This window comes from Arvicola amphibius, chromosome 7, assembly GCF_903992535.2.
Source record: "Arvicola amphibius chromosome 7, mArvAmp1.2, whole genome shotgun sequence".
Lineage (NCBI taxonomy): Eukaryota > Metazoa > Chordata > Mammalia > Rodentia > Cricetidae > Arvicola > Arvicola amphibius.
Window position 1 is genome coordinate 50,528,188 of NC_052053.1, and position 27,736 is coordinate 50,555,923.

At 51.4% G+C, this 27,736-nt stretch overlaps 2 protein-coding genes across 3 annotated transcripts; both read left to right on the forward strand.

Moving 5' to 3' along the window:
* Nucleotides 1-3,343: 3,343 nt before the first annotated feature.
* Nucleotides 3,344-12,843, forward strand: Pip5kl1 (phosphatidylinositol-4-phosphate 5-kinase like 1). The gene is given in 10 exon segments (XM_038338071.1): nucleotides 3,344-3,548; nucleotides 4,257-4,420; nucleotides 5,509-5,562; nucleotides 5,745-5,899; nucleotides 6,115-6,239; nucleotides 6,510-6,544; nucleotides 6,634-6,689; nucleotides 9,159-9,271; nucleotides 9,495-9,642; nucleotides 12,576-12,843. Coding segments are annotated over 10 exon segments (1,323 nt in total).
* Nucleotides 12,844-15,982: 3,139 nt separating this feature from the next.
* On the forward strand, nucleotides 15,983-26,529 carry St6galnac4 (ST6 N-acetylgalactosaminide alpha-2,6-sialyltransferase 4). 2 transcript variants are annotated; one of them, XM_038338028.1, is made up of 7 exons: nucleotides 15,983-16,120; nucleotides 16,477-16,577; nucleotides 18,411-18,596; nucleotides 22,507-22,919; nucleotides 24,053-24,134; nucleotides 24,326-24,433; nucleotides 25,819-25,954. In XM_038338028.1, the coding sequence occupies exons 2-6, from the start codon at nucleotides 16,566-16,568 to the stop codon at nucleotides 24,389-24,391; spliced, it is 759 nt and encodes a 252-aa protein (XP_038193956.1). In that variant the 5' UTR covers nucleotides 15,983-16,120; nucleotides 16,477-16,565; the 3' UTR covers nucleotides 24,392-24,433; nucleotides 25,819-25,954. The 2 variants fall into 2 exon arrangements, with proteins under 2 accessions (XP_038193956.1, XP_038193955.1); XM_038338027.1 differs by lacking the exon at nucleotides 24,053-24,134 and having other exon boundaries at nucleotides 25,819-26,529.
* Nucleotides 26,530-27,736: the final 1,207 nt, after the last annotated feature.

Here is a 27,736-nt window from a genome sequence, read left to right on the forward strand (position 1 = left end):
TTTTCATATTGTATTATATATTATTCCTACCTCCGACCAAGATACTTATACATTGTTTACATTTTGAGGTCATTGTCCTCATTTCCTGCACATTTGTCTACAGGTTATTTAATATTCTGACATGAAGTCTTAGTCCTTAAGTTATACAGGTATTAAATATTATAGGTCAATAGTTGTTCATGTTTGTTATACATATAGTCAAATTAACTAGGTTCTTTAGATACATAGAGATTGTATCCTGCCTAGATAGCTCACCTTCAACCACTTCAAGGATCTGTAGAACATGGCATTTAAATAATTTAGGGTTCTGTTGACATGAGATATAATTGCTCCTGACAGCACCAATCTATTCCCGAGAGAATGTTGAACACTGAAGACACTCCACTCAGAGTTTGTTTTTTTCTTTGGCACCATTGGATTTTGGGCAAGGAACTGTCCATGCTTCAACCACTGACAAAGTACATGGTATCGGGACTGGATAAGCAGGACACAAGGAAAAGGACTACCAACCCTTGCCAAGACAGGGTAAAACGGTTCTAAAAAATTCCCTGCCTCTAAAAATGGTCTGTCAGTTATTCTAAGCCTTAGCCAAAGTTGGTTGCTTCAACATTGCAAATGAGACTTTAGGTGATTGCTCAAGTAGCCAGTTGTCTCCATCATAGACTGCTCGACTCAAGTAATATGATCTCCCTTCTCAGGCCTTCGATGGGGTTGAAGATTAGATAGTCGTAGTTACCTTCCTCTTATGATATAGCCAAGATTATTTCCGATGCAAGACTTAGACTCTTTGAAATAGAATGTTTATTAAAACATTTATCATGTGTTCCTTGCTTAATATTGTTTGTTGTTTGTAATTTTATACTTGATATCTGTTCCTATTGTATATAGTTTTGTATTGGGTTTGGATCACTCTTGTTTAGACAAAAGGGGGAAGTAATGGGGAAGCCTTGTTAACCAATTATCTTTAAGATGTGAGACCAAGTTAGGGTGTGGTTTTCTGGGACTGGAGAAAAAGAACTTGCGACCCAGGTGTGCTCTCTCTCAGTGGTTCCCTCGCCGCATAGCTGAGCTTGGACTTCTCGTTCCTGTTTCGTGAGTTTTCCCCTTACAATATATATATACATATACATATATGTAATATATATGTAATATATATATATTGTAAGGGGAAAACATATTTATATATACATACACACACATATATGTGTGTGTATATATACACACACACACACATATATATATATATAATCAGCAGGCCTGTTTGGGAAGATTTACAAATAAATGTCAATCGTGTTGGTTGGTGTTTGTCTCTCTACCTTTTTGCTTTGGCGAGAATGGCTGGAGGGGGTTCAGATTGCCTCATTGTCCTACCTCCGTGCTGTCCCTATGCCACACACAAGGTAAAGCAGGAACTGGGATAGACATGGTCCTGGCTGGGGAAAAGTCACAGCTGGGGAGTCGAGAGGAGCCTAGCACATCTTTTAAGGTCTTATATAGCCTAGGCTGGCATTAAAATATGTAGCTGAGGATGACCTTGAACTTCTGCTCTTTTTTTCTTTTTCTTTCTTTACTTTTCTTTCTTTCTTTCTTTCTTTCTTTCTTTCTTTCTTTCTTTCTTTCTTTCTTTCTTTCTTTCTTTCTTTCTTTTGTTTGTCTCCATTTGTCCAGGGCTGGGACTCCAAGGTTGGGAAACCATATCTGGGGTGAACATAGGGCTTTATGCTTGCTAGGCAAGCGTGTGTCCCTCACCCTGGCTCTCTTTCCCCCAAATCTCATCTACATGACCCCAAATTGTATCAGTTCTCACTCTTTTCTCAAGTTCTCTCCACCCCCTTTTTGACTACAAAGCCACCATCTCTTTTTCTGTGCTTCCCTACCACTCTGGCTTCTCAAAAATACATATCGGGCTAGAGAGATGTATTAGCAGCTACTCCAGAGGACCAGAGTCCAGTTCTAGCATCCACATTAAGTGACTTCCAGTCGCCTGCAATTCCAGCTCCAGAGGACCCAACCTCTCTTCTTGAGTCTACTGCACCCCACACATATGCACACAGACACATTTAAGCCAGCATCTACACTGTACCCCACACATACGCACACAGATACATTTAAGCCAGCATCTACACTGCACCCCACACATACGCACACAGACACATTTAAGCCAGCATCTACACTGTACCCCACACATACGCACACAGACACATTTAAGCCAGAATGTCTGGACACCTTTCTCATCTACAGCTCTAGTTCTCTGGGTTCTTCCTCCCACTGCCCCAAGGCCCTGCATGACAGGGACTATCTCTAATCACTACAGCCACTGTGGTCTCTTACTTGTGGGAACACATCAAGGCCCCCTGCACCCCCCACTCCCATCATTCCCCTCTAGACTTCTCAAGCACCAGTTTGTCCTGGGCACTGAGGCAGGAAATTTGCTCCATGTGGTTTCTGCCCTAGTGGCACTCCCATTTTAGGAGGATTTTGATGTAATAAACCAATACATGAGCAAGACAATGTCTGCTCATGTCAGGGGTGATGAGAATAAAGGTCATGTGACCCAGGGTTCAGGGGAAGTGCATAGAGTCCTCAAGGTGGCAAGAAGGATCATGGCAAGTAAAAGTCCAGACAGAACTACTAGGGAGTCCAGGAAGGGGGAAAGAACCCTCGAGGTGGAAGCTTGCAGCCGGTGCTCAGGGCAACGGGTGTTTGGAGACAAGGCTAGAGTAGGTCACATGGCCTGGGCCATGGTGAGGAGGTTGACTTCTGTTCCACTGCCAAGGGAAATCACTGGAGGCTTAACGGACAAGGGTGACATCATCCCGTCCATGCCTTTAAAAGATCAGGCTAGAAGCTGTATCCCTCCAGCTAGTTCACCATAAAAGCCCCGGAGTCTGGCACCGCTCTGGCCCCCGGTGGGTGCTTCAAGTCATATGGAAGGCTGTATGACCTGGCGATAGTCACTTCTTTTTATGTTTTTAGTTTCTTCACCTGAGAGACAGTCATGCCTAAAAATAGCCGAAGAACACAGTTTAGACTACCTGCCTCCAGAGCCAGCACCAGAAACCCACCGCCTCGGTACAGAAGGAAATTCAAAGGAAAATCCTTTCGCCGACGTCCTAAACAAAGTCCAGCAGCCCCACCCGACCAGGCCCAGGGTGGGAAAGATGCAGCAGCAGCAGCAGCGGAGAAGGGAGTCTCAGGCAAAGGCCAGCGCCCACCTCGCGGATTGGGCGTGACCCGGACAGCAGCCACGCGATTGGCCTGTCGCAATGCAGAGGTGGGGCCTGATTCTTGCATCGCGGTCTCGGGGATACAGCCAAAGCCAGAGAAGCAGCAGCTTGGGGCGATGGCCACTCCAAGCCCGGGGCCTCGCGAGGTAGGTGCGGACCGGAGAGGGGACAGAAGAGGGAAGGGTGAGTGAACAGGTCCCGCCTTCCTTTTGGCCAGAGGTGTGGACACGCCCCCATCTCAGCAAGGGTAGGACTTTGTTCTGGGAAGACCAGGACATGCCCCATATGGGCACAGGTATGAAGGGGGCTATAATCAGGTGGGTGCCCCCCCAGGTCTCCTCAGTTTCCTCATCAGGAAAAGAATGATAAGGTCTTCCATAAGGCTGTTAAGAGCGCAAACTCTCAGCTTTGAGTATATGGTGGGTCTCCACTAGCAATGGGGCAACTGATATGATTTCAGCATCTACTTGACCTTTCTTGCTGGCACAGAGCAAGGAATCTCCCAGCATCCTAGCACCTGCTGGCAAGGCTTCCTCTGAAGGCAGCTCAGACACAACAGTAGCAGCTAACATTTAACAGACCTTACATGATGCAGAGGAAAAAATGAGACCCCGACTAACCTAAGGCCAGGCAGCCTCTGAGAGCCAGTCAGACTCAACTGGACTTGACAATAGAAGGCATGCTGCGGGTGGGCGGATGCGGGACGGGGAAAGGAATGGGACCAAGAAACATGATGTAAAAGACACATAGAATAAAGAAAATGGGAATTTTTATGCTCTGTCTTCATCCTATTTGGATATCGCACGTCAGGTGCTACGTGGGCCCCTCAACAGCAGGGGCGGCCATAGCATCATCCCTGTGTTTTATGACTGGGGAAAGTGAAGCAGAGAGAGCCCAAGGGAGAGATTCCCAGTTAGTGGAGATAAGATCGGAATCTGTGCATTTCCCTTCGGGGACACCACCACGTGCTCTTTGTCTCCCATGCCTCTTCCCATCACATGGCCTCCCTGGAGGTTGCAACCAGGGCAGTCTCCCCGGGGAACCACCATGGCTTCTTGTGGCGTCTCCGAGACAAGCAAAACCGAGTGGGCCTGTTTGAGGTCAATCCAGGGCACGAGCTGCACCGAATGACACGCATGATGCAGGAAGGGCTGTGGGCTGCCACTCAGGTCTTCATGGACAACCCACCCAAGGTGAATGACCAGTCCATCGCGTGCACCTCAGACTCCAAGAGGGACACCCGGCCGGCTATCTGTGATGCTGTGATACTGGGGATCAGAGAAACCTAACAAAAAGAAGGAGGCAGGGATTTGTGTCAGGAAGCAGAAATTCTGGGGTGGGAAGCTGGAAAGCCTGGGAGGTATGAAGGACTCCCTGCTTCAAGAGGTGGATGTGTGCTCTAGGCGGGCCTCTTTCTCTCTCTAGGTGGGCCTCAGTACCCCCATCTGTATAATGGGTGGAGGGGTTACTACCCCTTGGTTGCTGAGGCCCCTGGGCCCTGCCAGCTTGTATGATTGAGAAGGGACCCCAGCTCCACCCAAGCCAACCCAGCCCATCCTCCCTGGAGCCTGTCAGGCTGGGGCCACGCTGGCTCAGCAGAAAGGGTCACCTAACTGCCAGCTCAGCAACCCAGTAGGCGAGTGAGCCTGTATGTTGTTTGTGTGTGCACACGTGTGCACAGTCCAACTACCACATCTGGAGGAAATTCCCCAGAGCACAGCCTGACTTCACCTGCAGAAGATCACCTCTGGTTCCTCTGCTGGGGGCCGGGCTGGCTGGCCACTCATCCACACTCATTGCCCTTCCGGCTGGGCTCCAAACATTTGAACCCTCTTACCCTGCCTCTGGCTGCCAGTGCTGAGGACCATCCCCCTTCCGATTTTCCCAGAGGCCACCTTCCCCAGGCAGCCTTCTCTAGTCTGGCTCTCGCAGGCACAGCAGGCAGATGGCCTGGCTTCAGGGGCCTTTCCTTTGGCTGGGATGGATTCTGGCTGCACACAGCCAGCATGAGGAAAAAAATGTCGCAGGCTTGAACTCACAGCCTGGTCCTCAAGACTCAGAGGTGGGTGATAGCACACACCCAGGGGGCCGTGCCTCAGGTCCTGCCCATCCCTTCCTCCAGCCCTGGGTGAGCCCGAAGCCCAACTGCCCAGCTCAGGCTAACAAGACTCATCCAGTCCCTGTTTGCTAAAGTAACAGACAAGGCCAGGTGTTTTATTCGCAATCTCTGGGTAGGCAGCCGATCCCGACTTTCTCTAAATCCTTCTACTCACCCCTGCAGGGACCTCCCACCCAGAAGGATTTCTCTGAAGTCATGACCCAGGTTCACGAAGAGGTAAGGAACCCAGAAGGAACAGGAGTCTGCCTTGGCTCCTTCCCCCTCAGCCGTGAGTGCCAGTGAAGGCTTGTTCCCGGGACCTTGCTGTGTGTCCTGCCTCTCCCAAACTAGAGGCAGCTGCTTACATACACCTGAACCCACATGGATGATCTCCCTTGGGGCTGCTTTCTCCCCCACAGGGCTTCGAGATGGGCACCCTGGCCGGCCCAGCTTTTGCACGTTTGAGGCACTTTCTGGGCCTGACCGAAGAGGATTACCAGGCTACTCTGGGCCCCGGTGGCCCCTACCTTCAATTTCTTAGCACCTCCAAGAGCAAGGCCAGCTTCTTCCTGTCGTGAGCTTGCAGCAGGGGTGGGGCAGGTTGGGGGCTCGTTTCCAAGCTGGCGGGATGGCCACGGGCAGAGAGGGTCAGGGCCAGATGAAGGTGGAATGAAGCGAGGGAGGGTAGTCAGACACATCCATTCTCGTGCCAAAATAGGGGCAAGAAAAAGATCGGGTCGGAGCTGCTCCAGTCAAGTCTGGACAGTAACTGCTCTTTCTCACACGCAGCCACGACCAGCGCTTCTTTCTGAAGACCCAGAGGCAGCAGGAGGTGCAGGTGCTGCTCGCCCACCTGCCCCGCTACGTGCAGCACCTGCGGCGGCACCCACACTCGCTGCTGGCACGGTTGTTGGGTACGCCGCTGGGGGGCAGGTCCTAAACTGCAAAGTGCCTGGAGAGGCGGGGTCTGTGGACGGGGCGGATCCTGGGGCGGATCCAAAGTGGCCGATTTGGGATTGGAGTATTTTGGGGTGGAACAGCACTGATTCAGAAGGGAGTCTGGGGGCGGAACTGGAATGACAAACTCAGGTATGCTGTGGGTCTTGAGAAAGATGCGCGACCAGTCACATGGATCCGTGATTGCGGAGTTAGAGTCCTTCACCTGGAGCCTTCTCCTCTTTCAGGAGTGCACAGTCTGCGGGTGGCTCGCGGAAAAAAGGTGGGTGTGGCGGAGGCGAGGTGGCTCAACAGTGGGGGCTGCCGGAGGATGAGGTCCGGGCTCCCCTCACTCCCCACCCCTGTCCCCAGAAGTACTTCATCATCATGCAGAGCATCTTCTACCCTGTGGGCCGCATCACCGAGAGGTGAGTCCTTCCGGAGCGCATGCAGGGTTCCGATTTCACAGGGACGGTACAGTCTGAGGCCCCAGTACTTTTGCGTTAGACTACCAAATATGATCCTCCCAAGGTCAGTAGGCGGGAGGCAGACCCCCACAACCCACTTCTCTTAAAAAGGCATCGAGCTGTTTCCATTCTTTTCTCCCCTTGCCTTATCTCCCCAGTGCTGGGATCACAGGCCACCACACGGTAGTAGCCACCTTCATTTTATAGTTGAGAAACTGAGGAAGTCAATAGGATCAGAGAACAAGACAGGTAAGATGATTCAGACGGTAACGTCGCCTGCAGGCAAGCCTGAGGACTCGAGTTCAATCCCCAGGACCCACACGGTGGAAAGCATTAACTCTTTTTTTCCTCTTTTTTTCCCCCATGATATTTATTGAGCTCTACATTTTTCCCTGCTCCCTCCCTGCCTTTCCCACCTCCCCCCTTCAATCCTTCCCCAAGGTCCCTATGCTCCCAATTTACTCAGGAGATCTTGTCATTTTCTACTTTCTACTTCCCATGTAGATTAACTCTATGTAAGTCTCTCTTAGTGTCCTCATTGTTGTCTAAATCCTCTGGGATTGTGGTTTGTAGGCTGGCTTTCTTTGTTTTATGTTTAAAAACCACCTATGAGTGAGTACATGTGATAATTGTCTTTCTGGGTCTGGGTTACCTCACTCAAAATAATGTTTTCTAGCTTCATCCATTTTCCTGCAAAATTCAAGCTGTCATTTTTTTCTGTTGTGTAGTACTCCATTGTGTAAATGTACCACTTTTTTTAAAATCCATTCTTCGATCTAGGGGCATTTAGTTGTTTCCAGGTTCTGGCTATGACAAACAAAGCTACTATGAATGTAGTTGAGCACATGTCCTTGTGGCACGATTGAGCATCCTTTGCTGAGAAATCGCCACACTGACATCCAAATGGGCTGTACCAGCTTGCATTCCCACCAGCGATGCAGAAGTGTTCCCTTTTCCCCACAACCTCTCCAGCATAAGTTGTCATCAGTGATTTTGATCTTGGCCATTCTTACAGGTGTAAGATGGAATCTCAGAGTTGTTTTGATTTGCATTTCTCTGATGACTAAGGATGATGAACATTTCCTTAAGTGTCTTTCAGCCATTTTAGATTCCTCTGTGGAGAGTTCTCTGTTTAGGTCTGTACTTCGTTTTTTTTTTTTTATTGGATTATGTGTTCTTTTGGTGTTCAATTTCTTGAGTTCTTTGTATATTTTGGAGATCAGACCTCTGTCTGATGTGGGGTTAGTGAAGATCTTTTCCCATTCTGTAGGCTGTCATTTTGTCTTGTTGACTGTGTCCTTTGCTTTACAGACGCTTTTCAGTTTCAGGAGGTCCCATGTATTAATTGTTTCTCTCAGTGTCTGTGCTGCTGGGGTTCTATTTAGGAAATGGTTCCCTGTGCCAATGCGTTCAAGTGTACTTTCCACTTTCTCTTCTATAAGGTTCAGTGTGGCTGGCTTTATGTTGAGGTCTTTGATCCATTTGGACTTGAGTTTTGTGCATGGTGATAGATATGGGTCTATTTTCATTTTTCTACATGTTGATATCCAGTTATGCCAGCACCATTTGTTAAATATGCTTTCTTTTTTCCATTTAATATTTTTTGCTTCTTTGTCAAAGATCAGGTGTTCGAAGATGTGTGGATTGATATCTGGTTCTTCGATTCACTTCCTTTGGTCCTCCTGTCTGTTCTTATGCCAATACCAGGCTGTTTTCATTACTGTAGCTCTGTAGTAGAGTTTGAAGTCAGGGATTGTGATGCCTCCAAAAGTTCTTTTATTGCCCAGGATTGTTTTGGCTATCCTGGGTTTTTTGCTTTTTCAAATGAAGTTGAGTACCGTTCTTTCAAGGTCTTTGAAGACTTTTGCTGGGATTTTAATGGGAATTAACTTACTCTTTCAAGTCAGCTACAGGCACCATGCACTCACACATAGAAATAAGAAATGACCAGGCAGTGGTGCACGCCTTTAATCCCAGCACTCAGGAGGCAGAGGCAGGCAAATCTCTGTAAATTCAAGGGCAGCCTGGTCTACAAAGCAAACTCCAGAACAGCTAGGTTTGTTACACAAAACCTAGAGAAAACCTGTCTCAGATAAACCAAAAATAAAGAAATGTAGTTAAAATTGGAGAACAGACCCACCCTGCTGGTGGAATCCTCTTCTGGCAGACAAAATACCGAGAAACAGGCAAGGCAGGGCTTACACCGGGGTTGGACTTGCAAAGGCCTGAGTTCAAATCCTTGCTCTGTTATTTGCTTACCCTGTGACACAGACAACTTAAAGGAATGCTTGAGACTCTATGTCTTCATCTCTAACATGGGGACACAGTCTATGGGGTGCTGATGTTTGGAGGTGTCTTAGCCCATATAGGAACAATCACATCTGGGAAGCTCTTGCTTCCCATGATTTCTGTGTGTACCCCACCTCCCAGGTATGACATCAAGGCTTGTGAGGTGAGCCGCTGGGTGGAGCCAGTCCCTGAGGGCAGCCCCTTTATCCTGGTGATGAAGGATCTCAACTTTGAGGGGAAGACCATTAACCTGGGTGAGTCCTGTGGTAGTCACTGTCTCCTCTTCCTCCATCCAGGATGAGGTTTGGAAGAGGGTCCCTAGTACCGCCCTGTGCCCAAATTCAGATCCTTGCTCCAGACTTACACAATGGGGGTGGTGTACAAGGATGGGGATGGCCATGACATTTACACTTTGGGGCAAGTGCAGGTGCAGCCCACACATGAGGAGGACTCAGGTGGGGTCTGGTGGTCTCACAGGACCCCAGCGGAGCTGGTTCCTCCGCCAGATGGAGCTGGACACCGCCTTCCTGCGGGACCTGAATGTGCTGGATTACAGTCTCCTGGTGGCCTTTCAGCTTCTCCACGAAGATGAAAAGGATTCTTACAACATTTACAGTATGATCAGGTGAGCCTTGCCTTCAAGTGCAATGGCAGGGACGGGTGTGGAAAGATAGGCCGTGGGGTGTGAGGGCTGCCTTCCCTCTGGTGGCACGACACAGGCCTGAATGCTGGGAAGTACTGTGTGTGTGTGTGTGTGTGTGTGTGTGTGTGCGCGCGCGCGTGTGTGAGCACGGCTACTAGAGGCAAGGGGCCCAGATCGACCACAGCAGAGAGCAGAACTAAAGGAGTCTAACTGGACAAGGCCTATTAATGATGTTTTTGAACAGTCTGCCTATTTTCTGGCAGGGCATATGGGATCACCAGAGGTTTCTGAGCGGGGATAAGATCTGTTGAGTTTTGTGCCCTCTTACCTAGTCGTTCCATCTCTAGTCCCCTGAAGTCCCCACGACTGGCACCATCACCGTGTACTGTGTAGAAGTAACTGTCACTCTGTCCATGTTGGCCATGACCCTCACTGAAACCATGGGCTGTTTCTCACTTCACAGATGTCAAATTCAGAGCAGGCGAGGGAAGTCAAAGGGCTCCTGTTCTGATAGCATTCTCCAAGGCTCACCCCTGTGATTGAACAGAAGGGCCATTTAAGAGACCAAGTCTGCTGGATGGATACTTTAAAGCAGACCTTTAATCCCAGCACTCAGGAGATAGAGGCAGCTGGACCTCTGAGTTCAAGGTCAGCCAGGGCTACATAGTGAGACCCTGTCTCAAACAACACCAACCCTGAACCCAAGCCCATTGGTCTAATGCAGGGGAATAAAAGATGAGGATGCCCTCGGCTCTCATGCACCTTCTATTTCTGCCCCATCTATGGCAGAGGAGGTTTGAGTAGGATCCAGAGTGATAATGGCCCACACAGTCACAGCCCAACCACATCTGGATGGGATGGTGAAGGGGCATCCACGGAGCAGTGCTGCTCAAGCCCGGCTCATCGGGCGGAGCACTGCCAAGTCCCAGTTTGCAGAGGATAGTCGTCAGGTTGAACTATTTCCCAATAGGCTCTTTATCCCTGCCTCACAGCTCCTCAGCTTCCAGCTTAATCCTGCCCAGGCTCTTCTGACACCCCTCTTGATTGGTCGGTACTGTGGTGGGGCTTGTCTTTCATTGGTTGAATTTTCTTCAAGAGCCCGCCCCCAGCTACAGCAGTAGTTCTCAACCAGAGTCTTGACACCTTTGGGCTGCATACCAGATATCCTGCATATCAGATTTTACATTACGATTCATAACAGTAGCAAAATTACAGCTACAAAGTAGCAATGAAAAAATTTTATGGCTGGGGTCACCACAACATGAGAACTGTATTAAAGGATCGCGACATTAGGAAGGTTGAGAACCACTGCCCTATAGTGTCCCCTGCAGGACAAAGTAGAGAAATTGAACTTGCTTTGCCTGGGATTTGGCGGCAGGAACCTGCTCCTAAAAACACATTTAAGGAACCCGGCAGTGGTAGCGCGCGCCTTTAATTCCAGCACTCGGGAGGCAGAGACAGAAGTATCTCTGTGAATTCAAGGCCAGGCTGGTCTACTGAGCAAGTTCCAGTACAGGGGCCAAAGCTACAGAGAAACCCTGTCTCGAAAAACCACACACACACACACACACACACACACACACACACACACACACACACACACACATTTAAAAGGAGCTCACAGGTCTATGAACTGCCGTTAGACTCTGTTCTCAGTCCTTTATCTCTATGTGCCGAAGGCTTCTGGGATTGAACTACCCACAGAGGCTTAGGAGATACAAGATGAGAGCCAGGTTGTATGATCTAAATGTTTGAGATTGGCCCTCCCCAACAGAAATATAATTTAGTCTAGAGCCCTATGTCCCATTCATAGGCACTGGCCACAAGTGGCTCTTGAGTCTTTGAATATAGAATTAATTTTTTTTGGCCTGGTGACGTAGCTCAGTTGTTGTTAAAGAGTTTATCTAATACACCAAGGCCTGGCATGGTGGTGCACACCTTTAATCCGAACACTTGGGAGGTAGAGGCAGGTGGATCTCTGTGAGTTGGAGGCCAGCCTGGTCTACAAAGCTAGTTCTAGCACAGTCAGGTCTGTTACACAGAGGAACTCTGTCTTGGGGGAAAAAAAGGGAGGTGGAGAACCCAAAAATTTAGAAAATAATATTGAGGGGGCTGGAGAGATGGCTCAGTGGTTAAGAGCACTGGCTGCTCTTCCAGAGGACCTGGGTTCAATTCCAGCACCTACATGATAGCTCACAACTGTCTGTAACTCCAGCTCCAAGAGACTTGACATCCATGGCAAAACACTAATGAACATAAAATAAAAATAAATAAAAATTTGAAAACCATACCTTTAAAAAGTAATAATACTGAATCAATATATTTGATTATGCAGTGTGTGGTGGTGCAAACTTTTAATCCCAGCACTTGGGAGGCAGAGCCAGGTGGATCTCTGAATTTGAGGCCAAAATTTAAGTGAGCTTCAGGACAACTAGGGCTGTTACACAGCAAAACCTTGTCTCAAAACAAAAATATTTTATTTCAACAACCTAAATGTATATGAGACCATTTGCATTGTTTTCAATACTGCCCTTTTAAAAGATTTTATTTTAAAATTACATGTGTGAACATGAATGCACTGCCTGCGGAGGCCAGAAGATGGCGTTGGAGCCCCTGGAGCAGGAGTTACAGGGTATTTAACAGGCAGTTTTGAGGGGCTCTTGGTGTATGCTGGGAACTGAACTCTGGTCCTCTTCAAGAGCAGCAAGATGGCTGAGCCACCTCTCCAGGCCCTCAGTACTGACTTTTAAGTTCAGTTTATATTGGAACTTGATATTTCCCATGACCCTGGCTATATTTCAAGGGCTCAGCAGCCACTTGTGGCCAGTGTCTGACTGTCAATTACACTATTCCTCAGCTTCCTAATGTAGCTCACTGGCTGGGAGGGGACAGCTTTATCCTATTCCCACACCTAGGTCCATACATGGTGCACCAAATTTGGATTTGACGGAGGACCAGAATCGCCGGCTGCTGCTAGACGTCCCCAACGCCCTTCATGTCGTGGATGGGCCAGACCAACGTTATTTTCTGGGCTTGGTGGATTTGACCACCGTCTATGGGCTTCGCAAACGGCTGGAGCAGTTGTGGAAGATGATGCGCTATCCAGGCCAGTCCTTCTCCACCGTCAGCCCGGCTCGCTACGCCCGTCGCCTCTGTCAGTGGGTGGAGACGCACACCGTGTGACTCTCACCTGTCTGCTTTCTCATCTGGACAATGGGCACGCGCCCGCAACAATTTTCCAGCGGTACCCAGGGAGCTAGCCTGCAGTTACTCCTACTAGCCACAGGAGGGCAGCATCCCCTAACTAATGCTGTAACTACTCAGCCCTACTCGGTGATGGTGCTGTGCCCTGTTTAGAGGAAGGACCCCCCCCCCCCAACCCCCATCCCCATTAGCTCATTTACTATTAAAAAATGTTGATATTCTCTTTCTACAGACCGCGAAATGAAGGCTCACAGGGTGAAGGGGGTGAGAAAAGACCACAGCAATAAATGCTGGAATCAGCCTTCACCATGCCTTGAGCCTGGAGACTTACAGTCTTGGCCACCCACCCAGCTCCTGTAGCCCTAGCTTCACACTCTGTAGAAGGGGAGAGCGGAAGCTCTGCCCCCTTGTCCCAATGGGAGAACAAGTCCAGAGGCTTTAAGGTGCAGGTTAGGAGCAAGACCAGTCCCGGATACTAGGCCTCCCAGTTCCCAGCTCTGATTAAGGCTCCACAGTGCCCCTCTGGGAGACAAATGGGTTAAGATGAGGCAGAGCAGTCGTCCTGGAGTTGGTCGTGGCGGGGGGGGGGAAGCGGGACGGGGGGCAACCAGAGTTCACTGTTGATCTTGAATGATCTCTCAGTCACCTGTCAAGTAGGGAAGCCCCAGCTGCTAGTACAAGACTTTTAGGCTAGCCACTAGAATCCCTTACCACCTGTTTTCCTTCCTCTTGAAACCAGTATGACCTCTGACCCCAGTCTGAGACAATTTTGCTCAACGGCCTTTTCTTCCAAGATGGTCTAGAGCCTGGCTGTGTTTCCAGGACATGGTGCTAACCTCCGGTGCCTTCTTGGTCTAATGTATGAAATAGAAAGATACACACAGACCTCAGTAACACACTCGACAAGGCCTGGGCAACTGCCCTATAGCAGGCTCTTTCCTGGGATACACAGCTTTGGGGAGAAGCCTGGGGTCAAAGACCTGGGGAAAGGAACCATTATCAAATCACCTCCCAGGTGGTGTCAGGAGGGAAGGGACCTTAACTTCTAAACTGAGACCAGACTGGTCAGACGTGTCCCTTTTAGTTCCCAGGCCAAGGACACAGTGAAGGACCTGGAATTTGGGAGAAAGGAAACCTCTTAGCAAGAAGTAGCATTGTGGCAGCTGTGAGGGATTGAGAGATGGTCCCCCAAGGCTGGCCAGCCAGGACCCTGGAAAAATCTCTCAATAATTGTTCTACCGGCCCATTGGCTATGGCCAGACCTTGAAAAGTGGCTGGTGGGCCGGGCGGTGGTGGCGCACACCTTTAATCCCAGCACTCGGGAGGCAGAGGCAGACGGATCTTTGTGAGTTGGAGGCCAGCGTGGTCTACAAGAGCTAGTTCCAAAACGTGATCAAAAACGACACAGAGAAACCCTGTCTTGAAAAACCACACAAAAAGAGTGGCTAGTTGGACGGGATGGGAGGGGAAAGCAAACGAGGCTGGCCTCAGTGGAACGTTCCAGCAGCTGTCATTTTCCAAACACACACATGGCCTGTTCTGGGTGTTCCTGTGCTAGTGAGTTTTCATCAACGGCTTACAGGCACGTCTTTGGGGACACTTCTTCCTTCCTTTCTGTTTTTGATTAATAATTGATGTGGGAGGGCCCAGCCTACTGTGGGCAGTGCCTCCCCTGCCAGGTGGTCCTGTGTGGTTTAGGAAAGGTGGTTGAATGTGAGCCTAAGGAACAAGTCAGTAAGCAGCACCCCTCCAAGGCCCCTCTCCAGCTCCTGCCTCCAGGTTTCTGCACTGACTTCCCTTTATGATGTGGGCTGTGATGGGGATGTGTAAGGTGAAATAAACCCTCTCCTTCCCAAGCTGCTTTTGGTCGTGGTGTTTGTCACAGCAGCAGAAAGCAAGCTGGGACAGCTACATAGAAAGATCCTGTCTGAAATAATAAAATAAATTTGGGGTGTCACGTTGTAAAGGGTGGTTGGCCACGGTGCTCCCGAGGAGCTGAGATCTGAGCTGAGTGACAAGGAGCCCCACTAGCATGTGACTGGAGCAGCCCAGAGGTAGTTCTGCCACAAGTGCAGGGCCCTAAGATAGGAATGAGCTGGCTATGAGCTCAAAAGGTGGCCACAAAGGAGGGGGGCCATTCTCATCCCCAGGGGCCCTGAGGACCGTGAGAGAGTAGTGGGAATGCCACACCAACCAAGCCAGAGCGCATTTCTGGGATACAGGATTTTCTGGTGGTGCCCTGAACCACCTCTGCCCTTTTTTGACTGAGAGTGACTTTTCCCACCTTACGGAGGTGGTGGGGGGGGTAGGGCAGGGGGACGACCTGCATTGACATAATCAATACAAAGTGGGTATATCGAAAACAACGCACGCCTTTAATCCCAGCACTCGGGAGGCAGAGGCAGGCGGATCTCTGAGTTCGAGGCCAGCCTGGTCTACAAGAGCTAATTCCAGGACAGGCTCTAAAAAAGCTGCAGAGAAACCCTGTCTCGATAAACCAAAAAAAAAAAAAAAGAAAAAAGAAAACAACCTGAGTCATTAATCCCAGCTCTCGACCCTCTACCTCGGCTAACAGGGGCAGCCGGATCCTGGTTAAGTCCGAGGTCTGTCTGAAGCATGTGAGATTCTGTCTCAGAAACGAAAACATGCTTCATTATTGTCGATCTGAATGTCAAGTTCACATCTTGTACTTCATTTGAGCAGACAGCCCTACCAGCCTGAAACCCGGGGCTGCTTGATTCGAAACTCTTGCTTCATTTCCTGTCGCCTGTCACTTCCCGGGCCATTTCAAGAAATGAAGAACCAAAAAAAAAAAAAAAAAAAAAAAAGAAATGGAGAACCTCAAGTCTCCCAGGCCAGGCAGCCTTTGCATGTTGGCTCAGACCTTCTGGAGGTTTTTTTTTTTCCTCTTTCTTCCATGCCCTTGGCACACAACAAGTAGGGTGGGATGCTAAAGTAGACAGGCCTCGCCCCCGACGTCTAGACCTCGGCCCTCCAGTCCCGAGATCGCCGAGGCCGCCACGCATGCCCCCAACCCGGTGTAGGCCCCGCCCCCCGCGCGCAAAACCTCCGCCCCTCCGCCAGGCACCGCCCATGCCCCCGGGCTGCGCTGCTTGATCTTCCACCCAGCAGAAGCTGCGGCTGCAGCACCGCCTCCCACCCGGGGCCGGTTCCAGGCCCTCTGGCCGGGCCCACTGGACATGGAGCTCCGAGCAGCGCATCGTGAGCCCCCGGCGCGCCCCAGCCTTCCCGTCTGGTTAGTGCCCAATGTGGGGAGGGGACGATGGAATTTAGCAGGGTGAAAGAAAACTCCTCATCCCGCCCGCCCCAGGCCTCTCCATCGCCCCGCGGTAGAGAGATGGGATGGGTAGGAAAGAGATCCCTGCTCCTGGCTTTCTTTGCCTGGCTTTGACCAAATGGGTAACCTTGAGCCGAGAGTGTCTCCTCCCTGCCTATCCTTCCCCATCTGCACAATGGGGATTGGTTTGGCAGGGTCTCTGAACCCACATCCTTTAGGACGGGGCACGTTGTCGCATGCTTGGAGACTTTAAGGCTATTGGTTCCTGGGCCATTTGCCTTGACCTGGATCTGTACTCTCTTCCCTTGCCTCAGTTTCCCCCATATCCTAGGACCAGCTTCCAGCCTTTCCCATCCCAAGCTCTGGAGACAGCAGCCTCCGGACTGCTGAGGGCACAGACAGCATGAAGACCCGGGTAAGTGACATGGGAGGAAGAAAGCTCACTGGGAACTTGGGGACAATCTGAGCAGAGCTTTACAGTCATCTTATGTCAGGAATTATAGGGACCTCCCACCCCTTTTGGTGTTAGGACAGAACTCAGAGCCATGTAGATGCTAAGCACATCCCGCCCACAGCCCCTGTGGTTGCTCCTGTGCCGCCCCCTGCTCCTGAGGCTCTGTGACCCCCGTGAGTGACTTGTTCCCCTTTTAGTTTCACTTTGCTCTTCTCATCTTGAAATGGAGGTCACCATACGGGGTCACCATACGGGGTCACTCGGCCGAGGGGGTGAGAAGTGTGAAGGTTAAGATCAGCCACTCTTGCCTTTACTGGTGAGCCCCTTGAATGTTAGGGTGGCAAGATTAATTACCACTGCCTGAGCCAAGGTCTCTAAGTCCCTTGTGGGCAGGGGACCCGTTGCTATGCGGAGCCGGAGGCCTCAGGGGCTGTGAACCCTGTCTCCTGGACAGCTGGCCACAGAGAAGACTTATTTTTAGAAGCTGGTGTGGCTTATGGACAGACAAGGAAGGGTGGGCCCCTGGCAGGATGTGCCAGGGGCTGTTCTGCACCTCTGGTTTTCTGGGCGTACTGGCCAGCTCCTAGTGTTTCCTCTGGAGTGGCAGGTCCGAGAGTCACAGGTACCCTGGCCGGCACTTTGAGTGAGTGTGGGGGTAGCCGCCCCAAGGCGAGAGGGGCAGAGGGTGACCTCCAGTGGCCTTTGGCATATCATCTCTAGAAGTGGGGGTGACTGAGCAGAAGCTTTCCAACTATTCAAAGTGGCTTCTATTGTTTGTTTTTGGTTTTTGAAACAGGGGCTCAGTCTGTAGCCTAGGCTAGCCTGGAACTCGCTGTGTAGCCCAGGTTGGCCTCAAACTTGTAACAATCCTAGCCTAGGCAAGGGATGAGCTGTCATGCCTGGAGACATGTATCTAACCTGTCTTATGTCTAGGTAATGGGTGGTTGTGAGGCATCGGGGCTTCTTGGGACCTGGTGCAAGTGCAGACAGCTCTTGTCACCTCTGAGCCTTCTTTCCAGCCCTTGAAGCATTTCTGAAATGGTGGGTCTCCATCCACCTCCTATAGAGCCCACCCAGACCCTAGCCAAGGATGGAGATGTGGGGCCATGGGGCAGCCCTGGGCCAGCTGGGGGCAGGGTGATTGAGGTGTGGGGCCATGGGGCAGCCCTGGGCCAGCTGGGGGCAGGGTTATGGAGGTGGGACCATGGGGGCAGCCCTGGGCCAGCTGGGGGCAGGGTGGTGGAGGCGAGGCCATGGGGGCAGCACTGGCCAGGGCTGAGGACCATCGAGACCCCAGACTACAGAGTGTATCTGGGTTCTAGGTGAGAATTTGGGTTCTGCAATTTGGATTTAAGACCCCAGCCTGAGCCGGGCGGTGGTGGCGCACGCCTTTAATCCCAGCACTCGGGAGGCAGAGGCAGGCGGATCTCTGTGAGTTCGAGGCCAGCCTGGTCTACAAGAGCTAGTTCCAGGACAGGCTCAAAAAAAGCTGCAGAGAAACCCTGTCTCGAAAAACCAAAAAAAAAAAAAAAAAAAAAAAAAAAAAAAAAAAAAAAAAAAAAAAAAGACCCCAGCCTGTACCCTGCAACCCTGCACTTTTGCTGTGTGGCCTCGAGCAGTATGTAGGCTTTATCCCAAATGGGTGTCTCAACCTGGAAGAGGGGATTTGGGGGAGGTATTTCTAGTTTCAAGGGCCAAGATGTAGGCATCCCTGAAGAAGGCCTCATCAGTGGAGATTGGATTCCACTGAAGGCGGTACCCCCCAGGCCCATGACCACTGTCTCTCTCTTTCAGGGTCGCCTTCTGCTCCTCATACTGTGTACCTTGACGCTCTCTGCTGTCTACATTCTCCTGTGCTGCTGGACCTGCCTGCCCCTCTGCTTGGCAGCCTGCCTGGACCACCATCTCCCCATGGCACCCAGACCCACTGTGCCAGGACCCCTGCACTTCAGTGGCTACAGCAGCGTGCCAGATGGGAAGGTGAGTCAGCCAGGAAACGCTCAGGAGGGCAGCATGCCCCCAGCTCTAGAAGCAGTGAGAACGGGACTGGTGGCAAGCCAGCCTAGACTCTGAGCTTGGCTTCTCTGCTCACCAACTGTGTGACTCCTGCCAGTCACTTCACCTCTCTGAGCTCTCGGGGTATAGGAGGAAATAGGGTTTGCACTAAGCAAGCACTGCCTGGCTCCCCCCAGCTACATTCTGGGGTGAAAGGGTGGCTGCCCACCTGGGACTGCTGTTTTGTGTCTGTGTGCACCTGTGTGTATCTTTAGAGTTCTGGGTCTCCACACTGTATGCCCAGCAACCGTGGCTTTGGCTCCTGCAGTGTGTCTGGCATCGTGTGGCAGCTGAGGACAAAGAGCTAACATAGGTCAAGGTTATCTATGGTCCCATGACTCACGAGACAGGGAAGCTGGAGTCCAAGTGTGACAAGACGCCTGTGACTCCTGTCCCCTTAGGTGCTGCACCTGGTGTGGCAAAGGGACATTCCATCCTTGACCCTGAGAGTAGTGACCCTACATGTCAACATTTCACCTTTAACAGCCCCCTGATGCCATCCTGTCTCGTTCTTGGCACTAGTGTTCTGGGTCTTAGTTTGCTGGCTCTTAGTTGGCCCTAGGGGTATGCTTAGAAGCTCTGGCTTGCCAGAGACATGTGGGTCCTCGTCCTTTGGAGTCCCAGGCACCTCCTCATCTATAAAGGGCCATCCGAGTCATACTTGCCTCTGTTGGTCTGCTTCGAGAACTCAGAGGATGACAGACAGCGGACAGGGCATAGCACCGCTGCCGCGTGGCTTTTTGCTGAAAAGATGAGAACACCTGGGGCCGGGGCTGGAGCTAAGTCTAGTGTTCCTTGTGAGCAAGAATGGATGCTAGGTTCAATCCCTAGGACCAGAAACTAAACCAAACCAAACCAAAGCAAAAAAAAAAAAAAAAAAAAAAATCCTGGGGTGAGAACTCTCCAATCCCCCAGAACGGCCAGGTGGGGGGACAAGTGCTGGCATGTGCTGGGTGGACACTGTCCAGTCTGGTCTTCCTGCTCCGTGTCTGAGTGCTGAGTTTATAGCCTTGCCCATCCTGCCTGGGTCAGTCGTCTTTTTTTTTTTTCTTAACACTGTGGTACAGAAAATACAAGTTCTTAAATCAACATTTTATCCAATAAAAAAGTAACGTACTTGAATGGGATTTCCCAATGTCTTTTATTGGGTGGAATTAATGTCCCTGTATCTTTTGCATGCCTCTATAAACTTGAGTTCCTCCAGGTGAGGGCCCAGCCTTTCCCTGGGAGCCCCGACACTGTTTGCGTCTAACAGATTGGAGACAGTGGCCCTTCCAGGGCCTGAGGTCTGTGTGGTGGCTTCATTTGTCGTCCCAGCATTCGAGTCCCATGTCAGTCTCTATGTAACAAAAGGTGGGGCAGAACCAGGGAAATGGCTCAGTCATAAAGGGTGTGCCGCCCTGCAAGGGTAAGGACTGGAGTTTGGACCCCCAGAACCCACAGAAAGCTAGGTCGATATGCTAGCTTGCTGTAATCCCTTCTTTGGAGAGGCAGAGGTGGGACCCCCAAGGTAAGACAGTTAACCAGACTAGCCAAAACAGTGTTCTCAGTGTGTCACCATTGAGACCCTGTCTCAATATATGTAGTGGAGAACAAAGAAGACACTATGTGTCAACCTTGGGCCTCCACGTGGATGATTGTCCACATGTGCAAACACACATAAAGTAAACAAACAGCTGGGCAGTGGTGGCGCAAGCCTTTAATCCCAGCACTCTCGGGAGGCAGAGGCAGAACAAATAAAAAATAAACAGATTAAATCGGCTTTATTGAACTGTATGATTTGTAAAATAATTTACCAGTTATAAATATACAGATCGATGGAGTTTTTTTTTTTTTCTTATAGACAGGGTCTCACTGTGTGTCCCTGACTGGCCTGGAACTTATTGTGTAGACCAGGCTGATCTTGAATTCACAGAGGTCTGCCTGCCTCTGCCTCCCCGGTACTGGAACTAACGGCCTGCGCCGTCACACCCGGACAGTCAGTTTTGACAGAAGTTGGAGAACACGGCTAGCTCTCACCATGGCGACACAGTGCTTTTCTGTCACTCCCAGTTCTCTCGTGCCATTTTGCAGCCCTCTCTGGCCTTGAGAAGTTCTAGGGCAGGCCTGAAGCTTGGAGAGGCCCCTTTTCCATCCCGCTGTGTTCTAGCCTGCTGACTTTGGCAGCCCGTCTCCAAGACTGCCCTGTGTCCCCCCAGCTCCTTGTTTCCTTGTGCTTTTTCTATTTGCATTCTCAAGAGAACCAGCAGAGGTATTCACACCTGCTTCATAGATGAGAGGTAGCATGCCCTTCCCTGGGCCATAGAGCTAGGAAGGGTTGGAGCCAGAATTTAGGCTGGGAACCAGACTGCCCAAGCTGTCGTGGGTTGGCCGTGGAAGACCCCCTCCTGAAAACCCACCTGTTATTCGGCGTGGGTTGGACTTGGACAGGGTGTGTGTGGGGGTTGGGGAGGTAGTTCTGAAGTGCTGAGGCTTGTCATGTTTACTTACCAAACACTTGCATGACATCCAGCCGGTGCCAGGGGCCAATTCTAAGAGCCTTACAAATATTTGCTCCTATAGCCATAACAAGGTCCCAGTAGGGACTTCTCAAGGCCTTGGGGACAGCCACAGTGCTAGCTATAGCTTGAGGAAGTCATTTTCACATGCCTAGCTTGCCAGGTGGGCAAACTGGTTGCCACCTGTAATTCCAGCATTTGTGAAGTCGAAACAGGAGAGCTGCCACAAGTTCAAGACACACCTAAGCAACAAAGTGAGTCTATGTCACAAATGAAAACTGGGACCAGCCAGGTGACCTAATGTGGATGAAAGCGTTTCTTAAAAACCTGATGAGTTAGTTCTGCCCTGGAACTCAAATGGTGGAAGGAGAGACTGACCACTCAAGCTGGCCCTGAATCTTCATGTGTACACTGTGGCACGGGCTCCGCCCCCCAAAGTCCCTAGCACCAGGGGAGGTGGTTCGTTTGGTAAAGGTAATCAGTGGGCAAGCATGAGGACCAGAGATTAGTCCTGAGCATCCATGTAAGAGCCAGGTGCCTATCATGTACCTACCATCCTGTGCTGGGAGGCAGACAGTCCCTGGGGTGCCTAGCCAGCCAGTTTAGCAGAATTTGCAAGATCCTGGTTCCGTGAGAGACTCTGCCTCAAAAAACTAAAGAGTGATTGAGGAAGATACCCAGTGTCAACCTCTGACCTGCCCCCCATGCACACAGATGTGTGCAGCACACCCACCCCTGTGCACACACAAGTGTACATAGACAAATTTTAAAAATGAAAACAAAACCCAGTAAATCTTAGTCCTTGGAACTCATCCAACTATAGGCCAGTTAGCGGGTATGATGGGGGCAGGAGGGACAGGTGGGTGGGTATGGTGGGGGCAAGTGGGAAGGGTGGGTGGGTATGGTGGGGCAGGAGGGATGAGTGTGTGGGTATGGTGGGGCAGGAGGGATAGGTGGGTATGGTGGGGGCAGGTGGGAAGGGTGGGTGGGTATGGTGGGGCAGGAGGGATGGGTGGGTATGGTGGGGGCAGGTGGGAAGGGTGGGTGGGTATGGTGGAGCAGGAGGGATGGGTGTGTGTGTATGGTGGGGCAGGAGGGATAGGTGGGTATGGTGGGGGCAGGTGGGATGGGTGGGTGGGTATGGTGGGGCAGGAGGGATGGGTGGGTATGGTGGGGGCAGGTGGGATGGGTGGGTGGGTATGGTAGGGGCAGGAGGGACGGTTGGGTAGGTATGGTGGGGGCAGGTGGGAAGGGTGGGTGGGTATGAGGGGGGCAGGTGGGACAGGTGGATGGCGGCTAATGTTGAGGTTTTCTTCTTTCTCTACCTTCCCCTGCAGCCCCTTATCCGAGAGCTTTGCCACAGCTGTGCCGTGGTTTCCAGCTCTGGCCAGATGCTGGGTTCAGGCCTGGGTGCCCAGATCGATGGTGCTGAGTGTGTGCTACGCATGAACCAGGCACCCACCGTGGGCTTTGAGGAGGACGTGGGCCAGCGTAGCACCTTGCGCGTGATCTCGCACACGAGCGTGCCGCTGCTTCTGCGCAACTACTCGCACTATTTCCAGCAGGCCCAAGACACGCTCTATGTGGTGTGGGGCCAGGGCAGGCACATGGACCGGATGCTGGGTGGCCGCACCTACCGCACATTGCTGCAGCTCACCAGAATGTACCCGGGCCTGCAGGTGTACACCTTCACTGAACGCATGATGGCTTACTGTGACCAGATCTTCCAAGAGGAGACGGGCAAGAACCGGTGAGCTGGGGACCCCGGCACCTGGGGCTTGCTTTCTCCAAGAGCCTCTTTGTGCCAGGAAATGCTTTAAGATTGGAGGTGCCCTCTGAGGTTTGTCCCAGATAACTGAAATAAGGGTTGCAATCAGAACAGCTGCCTGCAGGCTGGGGGTGTGCGTCTGTTGGCAGAGTGTTGACCTAGCATGCATGGGGCCCTGGGTTCCAACCCCAGCACAGAATAAACTGACCTTGCCCGCCTTTGTAATCCCAGTTCTCGTGAGGTAGAGGCGGGATGGTTAGGAGTCCAAGGGCATCTTCCGTTACATAGGGAGTTTGGTTGAGGTAAGCCTGGTCTACATGAGACGCTATCTCAAAAATGAGCAAACAAACAAAACACCAGCTGTTTTCAGGTCTCAGGCCCTGAGCTAAGCACTGTGCATGACACCTCTTTCATACCTTGTTCAATGGCCCTCAGAATTCCCCACGTACCTCACCTGCATGCCTGTGCCCCAACCCCCATCCTCAGATGCTCACACTTGTCCCCAGCTGCAGTTCCTTGCGCATGCTCTCTGTTTCTTCTGCCTAGAATATTGTAAAATTTCCCATGGTTGTCTCTGTCTGGTCTAGATGAACTGTCACTTTCTTAGGAAAGCCCTCCCGGGCCACCCCGTCTGAAGCAGCGGTCTGCCCCGGTTTTCCGCATCTCACTCCTCTTTCCCAGTCTTTTTAGCGCCTGTCCCATCTGACATCACTTTGTGTGTGTGTTAGCTCCAGGTGGGGCAGGTGCTGGCTGTGCTCAGCATGAATGGGGGAGCCAGCTGCACCCTCAGAGGCGGTGACCCTCTGCTTGGAGAGTACCCAGAGAGCTGAGACCTGGGGCTGCAACAGCACCTTGACACTGGCGGAATGCTGGGTGGGGCATGGGCAAGGCTAATGGATTCCCTCTTCAAAGCCACCCGGAAGTCTCCCGATTTCACAGTTAGTCACTGAGGCTGGGAGTTTCAGGGGTGAATCAGCTGCCCTACGGCAGAGGTGGGGTTCTCCTACAGACTCCATCCCTTTTACCTCTGTGCTCTCATGTACTGGGGTCTCCCTGGGACCCAGGCGCATCAGCAGCTTGGGTAGCAATACTGATCAGACTGTGTTTGTGTACAGCTCTGCCCTTGACTCACTGCTGACCTCAGGCTGGTTTGCTGCCTCTTCCTCATCCTCCCCAGGACTTTTTCCTAACTATCAGGTGGGGAGCAGAGATGTCAGGGGGACCACTGACATGTCCCATCCTCCTCAGGACCCCTTCCTAGCTGTGAGGTGGGGGGCAGGGGTGTCAGGGGACCACTGACATGTCCCATCCTCCTCAGGACCCCTTCCTAGCTGTGAGGTGGGGGGCAGGGGTGTCAGGGGACCACTGACATGTCCCATCCTCCCTAGGAGGCAGTCAGGCTCCTTCCTCAGCACTGGTTGGTTCACTATGATCCTGGCCCTGGAGCTGTGTGAGGAGATCGTGGTCTACGGGATGGTCAGTGAGAGCTACTGCAGGTCAGACTGGCTCCCAGGCTGGGGGTGGGGGAAGGCGTGAGGGCTTGGTGATGGCTGACCCAGGCACAGACCTCCTAAGTGCAGGCCTTTGGCGAAAACAAAGACTTGTACTTTTCTCAGAAGGTCGTTGAGCCATCAGAGCAGGTGTGTCTGACTTCTGACCTTTGACACTGTGACATGATATCACACTTAAGAGCCATGCCGTCGCTGGGCAGTGGTGGCACACACCTTTAATCCCTGCACTCGGGAGGCAGTGGCAGGTGGACAGTCTGGTCTTCAGAGCAAGTTGCACAACAGCCAGGGCTACACAGAGAAACCCTGCCTCGAAAAACAAACAAACAAAAAAGAGCCATGCATCAAGTTACTAAAAAAGGGGTTGGTGGAATAGCTCAGTGGACAGTGGGTAAAGGCACCTGCTGCTAAGCATCCCCAGGACCCACCAGGAAAGAGAGAACTGACTTCAATGTGTCTTTTGACCTCCACGTGTACTGTTCACTGTGGCAGGTTCTTGCCCACCCACCCCCACACACAAGTAAGTAAGTGCAAAAAAAAATGAAGTTGCTAAGAATACATGGCAAGATAGGCCTTGGGTTGGGCCCATCTGATGGAATGATTTTTTTAAAGGGTTGCCCATCCCCCTTTGGAGCCTGTATCTATTTTTTTTAAGATTTATTTATTTTATGTATACGAGTGCTCGCTTGACTTTATGCCAGAAGAGGATCTCAGATTCCACTGTAGATGGTTGAGAGCCACCCTGTGGTTGCTGGCAATTGAACCCAGGTCCTCTGGAAAGAGCAGCCAGTGCTCTTAACCTCGGAGCCATCTCTCCAGTCCCACCTATATCTATTTTAATAGAACACCAAGATAGATTAAGTTGTGGTATTATTTAAATACTGTGAGTTCAGATGTGGAAGTGGAATTGTATTTTAACCATGTTACTTTATTAGATTTCAATATTATAACAAGTAAGGAGCTTGTAGAAAGTCGCAGGTTTTCATTCTCTTTCCTTCAGACCCTGTGTCTTGGGCACACGAGATGGTAAGAGCACGGTCCCTGCCATGAGTGGCCCACAAAAGACGGGGTGTGCAGAGCCCACAGCTCTGGGCATGGCGGTTAGTTACCACTCTTCAGAGCACCATTTGAGTGACTTGCTCGCCCCTGAGCTGAGTGTGCCGCTCGCTCCGTTTTCCAGATGGGCTGTTTGGCTCAGGAAGCTTCTCTTACCCAGAATTACCCAAGAAGCAGTTTCTGAGTTGTGGCTGTTGGGTCCCGCAGCCATCTGTCCAGATGTGGGTGTCCCTGGACCTGTAGTAGCTGAAGTGTAGTCCTGAGGTGGGCAGCTCTGAGGTCGTGATGTCCCACCTGACCCTGTCCCCTCCCGACAGTGACAAGCGTGGCCCCTCGGTACCCTACCACTACTTTGAAAAGGGCCGGCTGGACGAGTGTCAGATGTACCTTTTGCATGAACAGGCACCACGGAGTGCCCATCGCTTCATTACTGAGAAGGCTGTGTTCTCCCGCTGGGCCAAGAAGAGACCCATCGTGTTCGCCCACCCGTCCTGGAGGGCGGAGTAGTTCCTGTTGCCAGTGCCACCAGGCCTCTGCTGGGCCTGCAACCCTTTCCAGGCCTCCACGCTCCATTATGAACATTTTTTTTTATGACTCTGACCTTCTGCCTGATGCCAGATGGAACCTGGGTTCTCTGTTACCCCCCACACTGCATACACTTGGAGAAATCTTGGGCCTTGTGACTTGAAGGGGAGTCAAGAGTGTGCCATTTATACCAGCCCTGCTCCCTGGCAAATCCACGTCTTCATCTTGGGGTTCGTCCTACTTCCGGGTCGTTCAGGTGGCCTTTGCCCTGAGGCCAATCACCAGCATCCTGTCCAATGCCCCTTCACCAGCATCATGGCTCTGTGCCAGTCTTGGTCTTTTTTCTACCTTTTCCTAGCCACATGGTGCCATGTTCTCAGGCTGGTGGCTCTGGTTGGTGCAGACTGGAACCTGGGATTTGATGGGTACAAGGGCCTTTGAATTTGAGTATCAGCCTCCCAGGACTGTCTCAAAAGTGTGCCAGTAAATGCATATTTTCTGGACACTGTGTCTTGTGTGGTAACAGATGTGGGATAGAGTTAGGACACAGACCTGAAGCCTGTTCACTGGAGGGCAGACAGCCCTGCAGCCCTTCTCTAGACCCACAGCTGTCGGCAACTCCAGCATTGTGTCTGGGCATCAGCGCTGCAGCCTCCTGCACACCGCGGCCTCCTGCACACCGCGGCCTCCTGCACACCGCAGCCTCCTGCACACCACTGCCTCCTGCACACCGCGGCCTCCAGCAGCATCTCAGCCTCCTGCAGCGCTGCAGCCTCCTGCCCCCACATCCCCAGGCCAGGTCTAACCACAAGACTATACTGGCCCAGGAAACGAACTCTTCCCTCGTCAGGCACAGAGCAGGGCCTGGGAGGGAGACTCCACCCAATGCCAGTTTTCTGTCCCATGAGTCAGAGCCCCATAGCTTTGCTGGTCAAGCCGCCTGTTAACTCTGGGACTTGGTCCCTTTATAAGAGAGAAAGGCAGAATGCAGCTCAAAGTGGTGCTGTGTAGAAGGAAGGGGTCTCGGGGGCAGCCCTTTCTCTGAGCGTTGCTTGTTTTCCACTCTTGAAGGGCTAACAGTTGCCATCCTGCTGTTCACGAGGGTATGACGTGACCCTGAGGAGGGATCAGCTGTTTATTACAGATAAAGTAGCCCGGGCTACCTTTGGTGAGGTGGCTGAGCTGGGATACCCGCAGGCCTGAGAGCTCACTACCTCTGCCTCCTCCCCTCTTTGGACGACTGAAGAGTGGAACCCAGAATTCAGCTCTTGGCTCCAGAGCTCAGGACCCTCTGGGTGTGACCTGTGCAACCCCCTACAGGCCTGTGTTCCTTTGATTTCCCCCACTACAAAGTTGAAATTCTTTGTTTGTTTTGTTTGTTTGTTTGTTTGTTTTTCGAGGCAGGGTTTCCCTGTAGCTTTGGAGCCTGTCCTGAAACTAGCCATTGTAGACCAGGCTGGCCTTGAACTCACAGAGATCCACCTGCCTCTGCCTCCCGAGTGCTGGAATTAAAGGTGTGCGCCACCACCACCCGGCTTGAAATTCTTTTTTAAAAAAATATTTATTTATTTATTATGAATACAATATTCTGTCTACATATATGCCTGCAGCACCAGACCTCATGACAGATGGTTGTGAGCCACCATGTGGTTGCTGGGAATTGAACTCAGGACAATTTGGAAGAGCAGGCGGTGCTCTTAACCTGTGCCA

Bases quoted from the DNA above. Each gene is read 5' to 3' on its own strand.
- St6galnac4 (XM_038338027.1), top strand. The intron at 18,597-22,506 runs GTGAGTCAGCCA...CTTCCCCTGCAG, and splicing joins GCAGCGTGCCAGATGGGAAG to CCCCTTATCCGAGAGCTTTG. The intron at 24,434-25,818 runs GTCAGACTGGCT...CCCTCCCGACAG, and splicing joins GTCAGTGAGAGCTACTGCAG to TGACAAGCGTGGCCCCTCGG.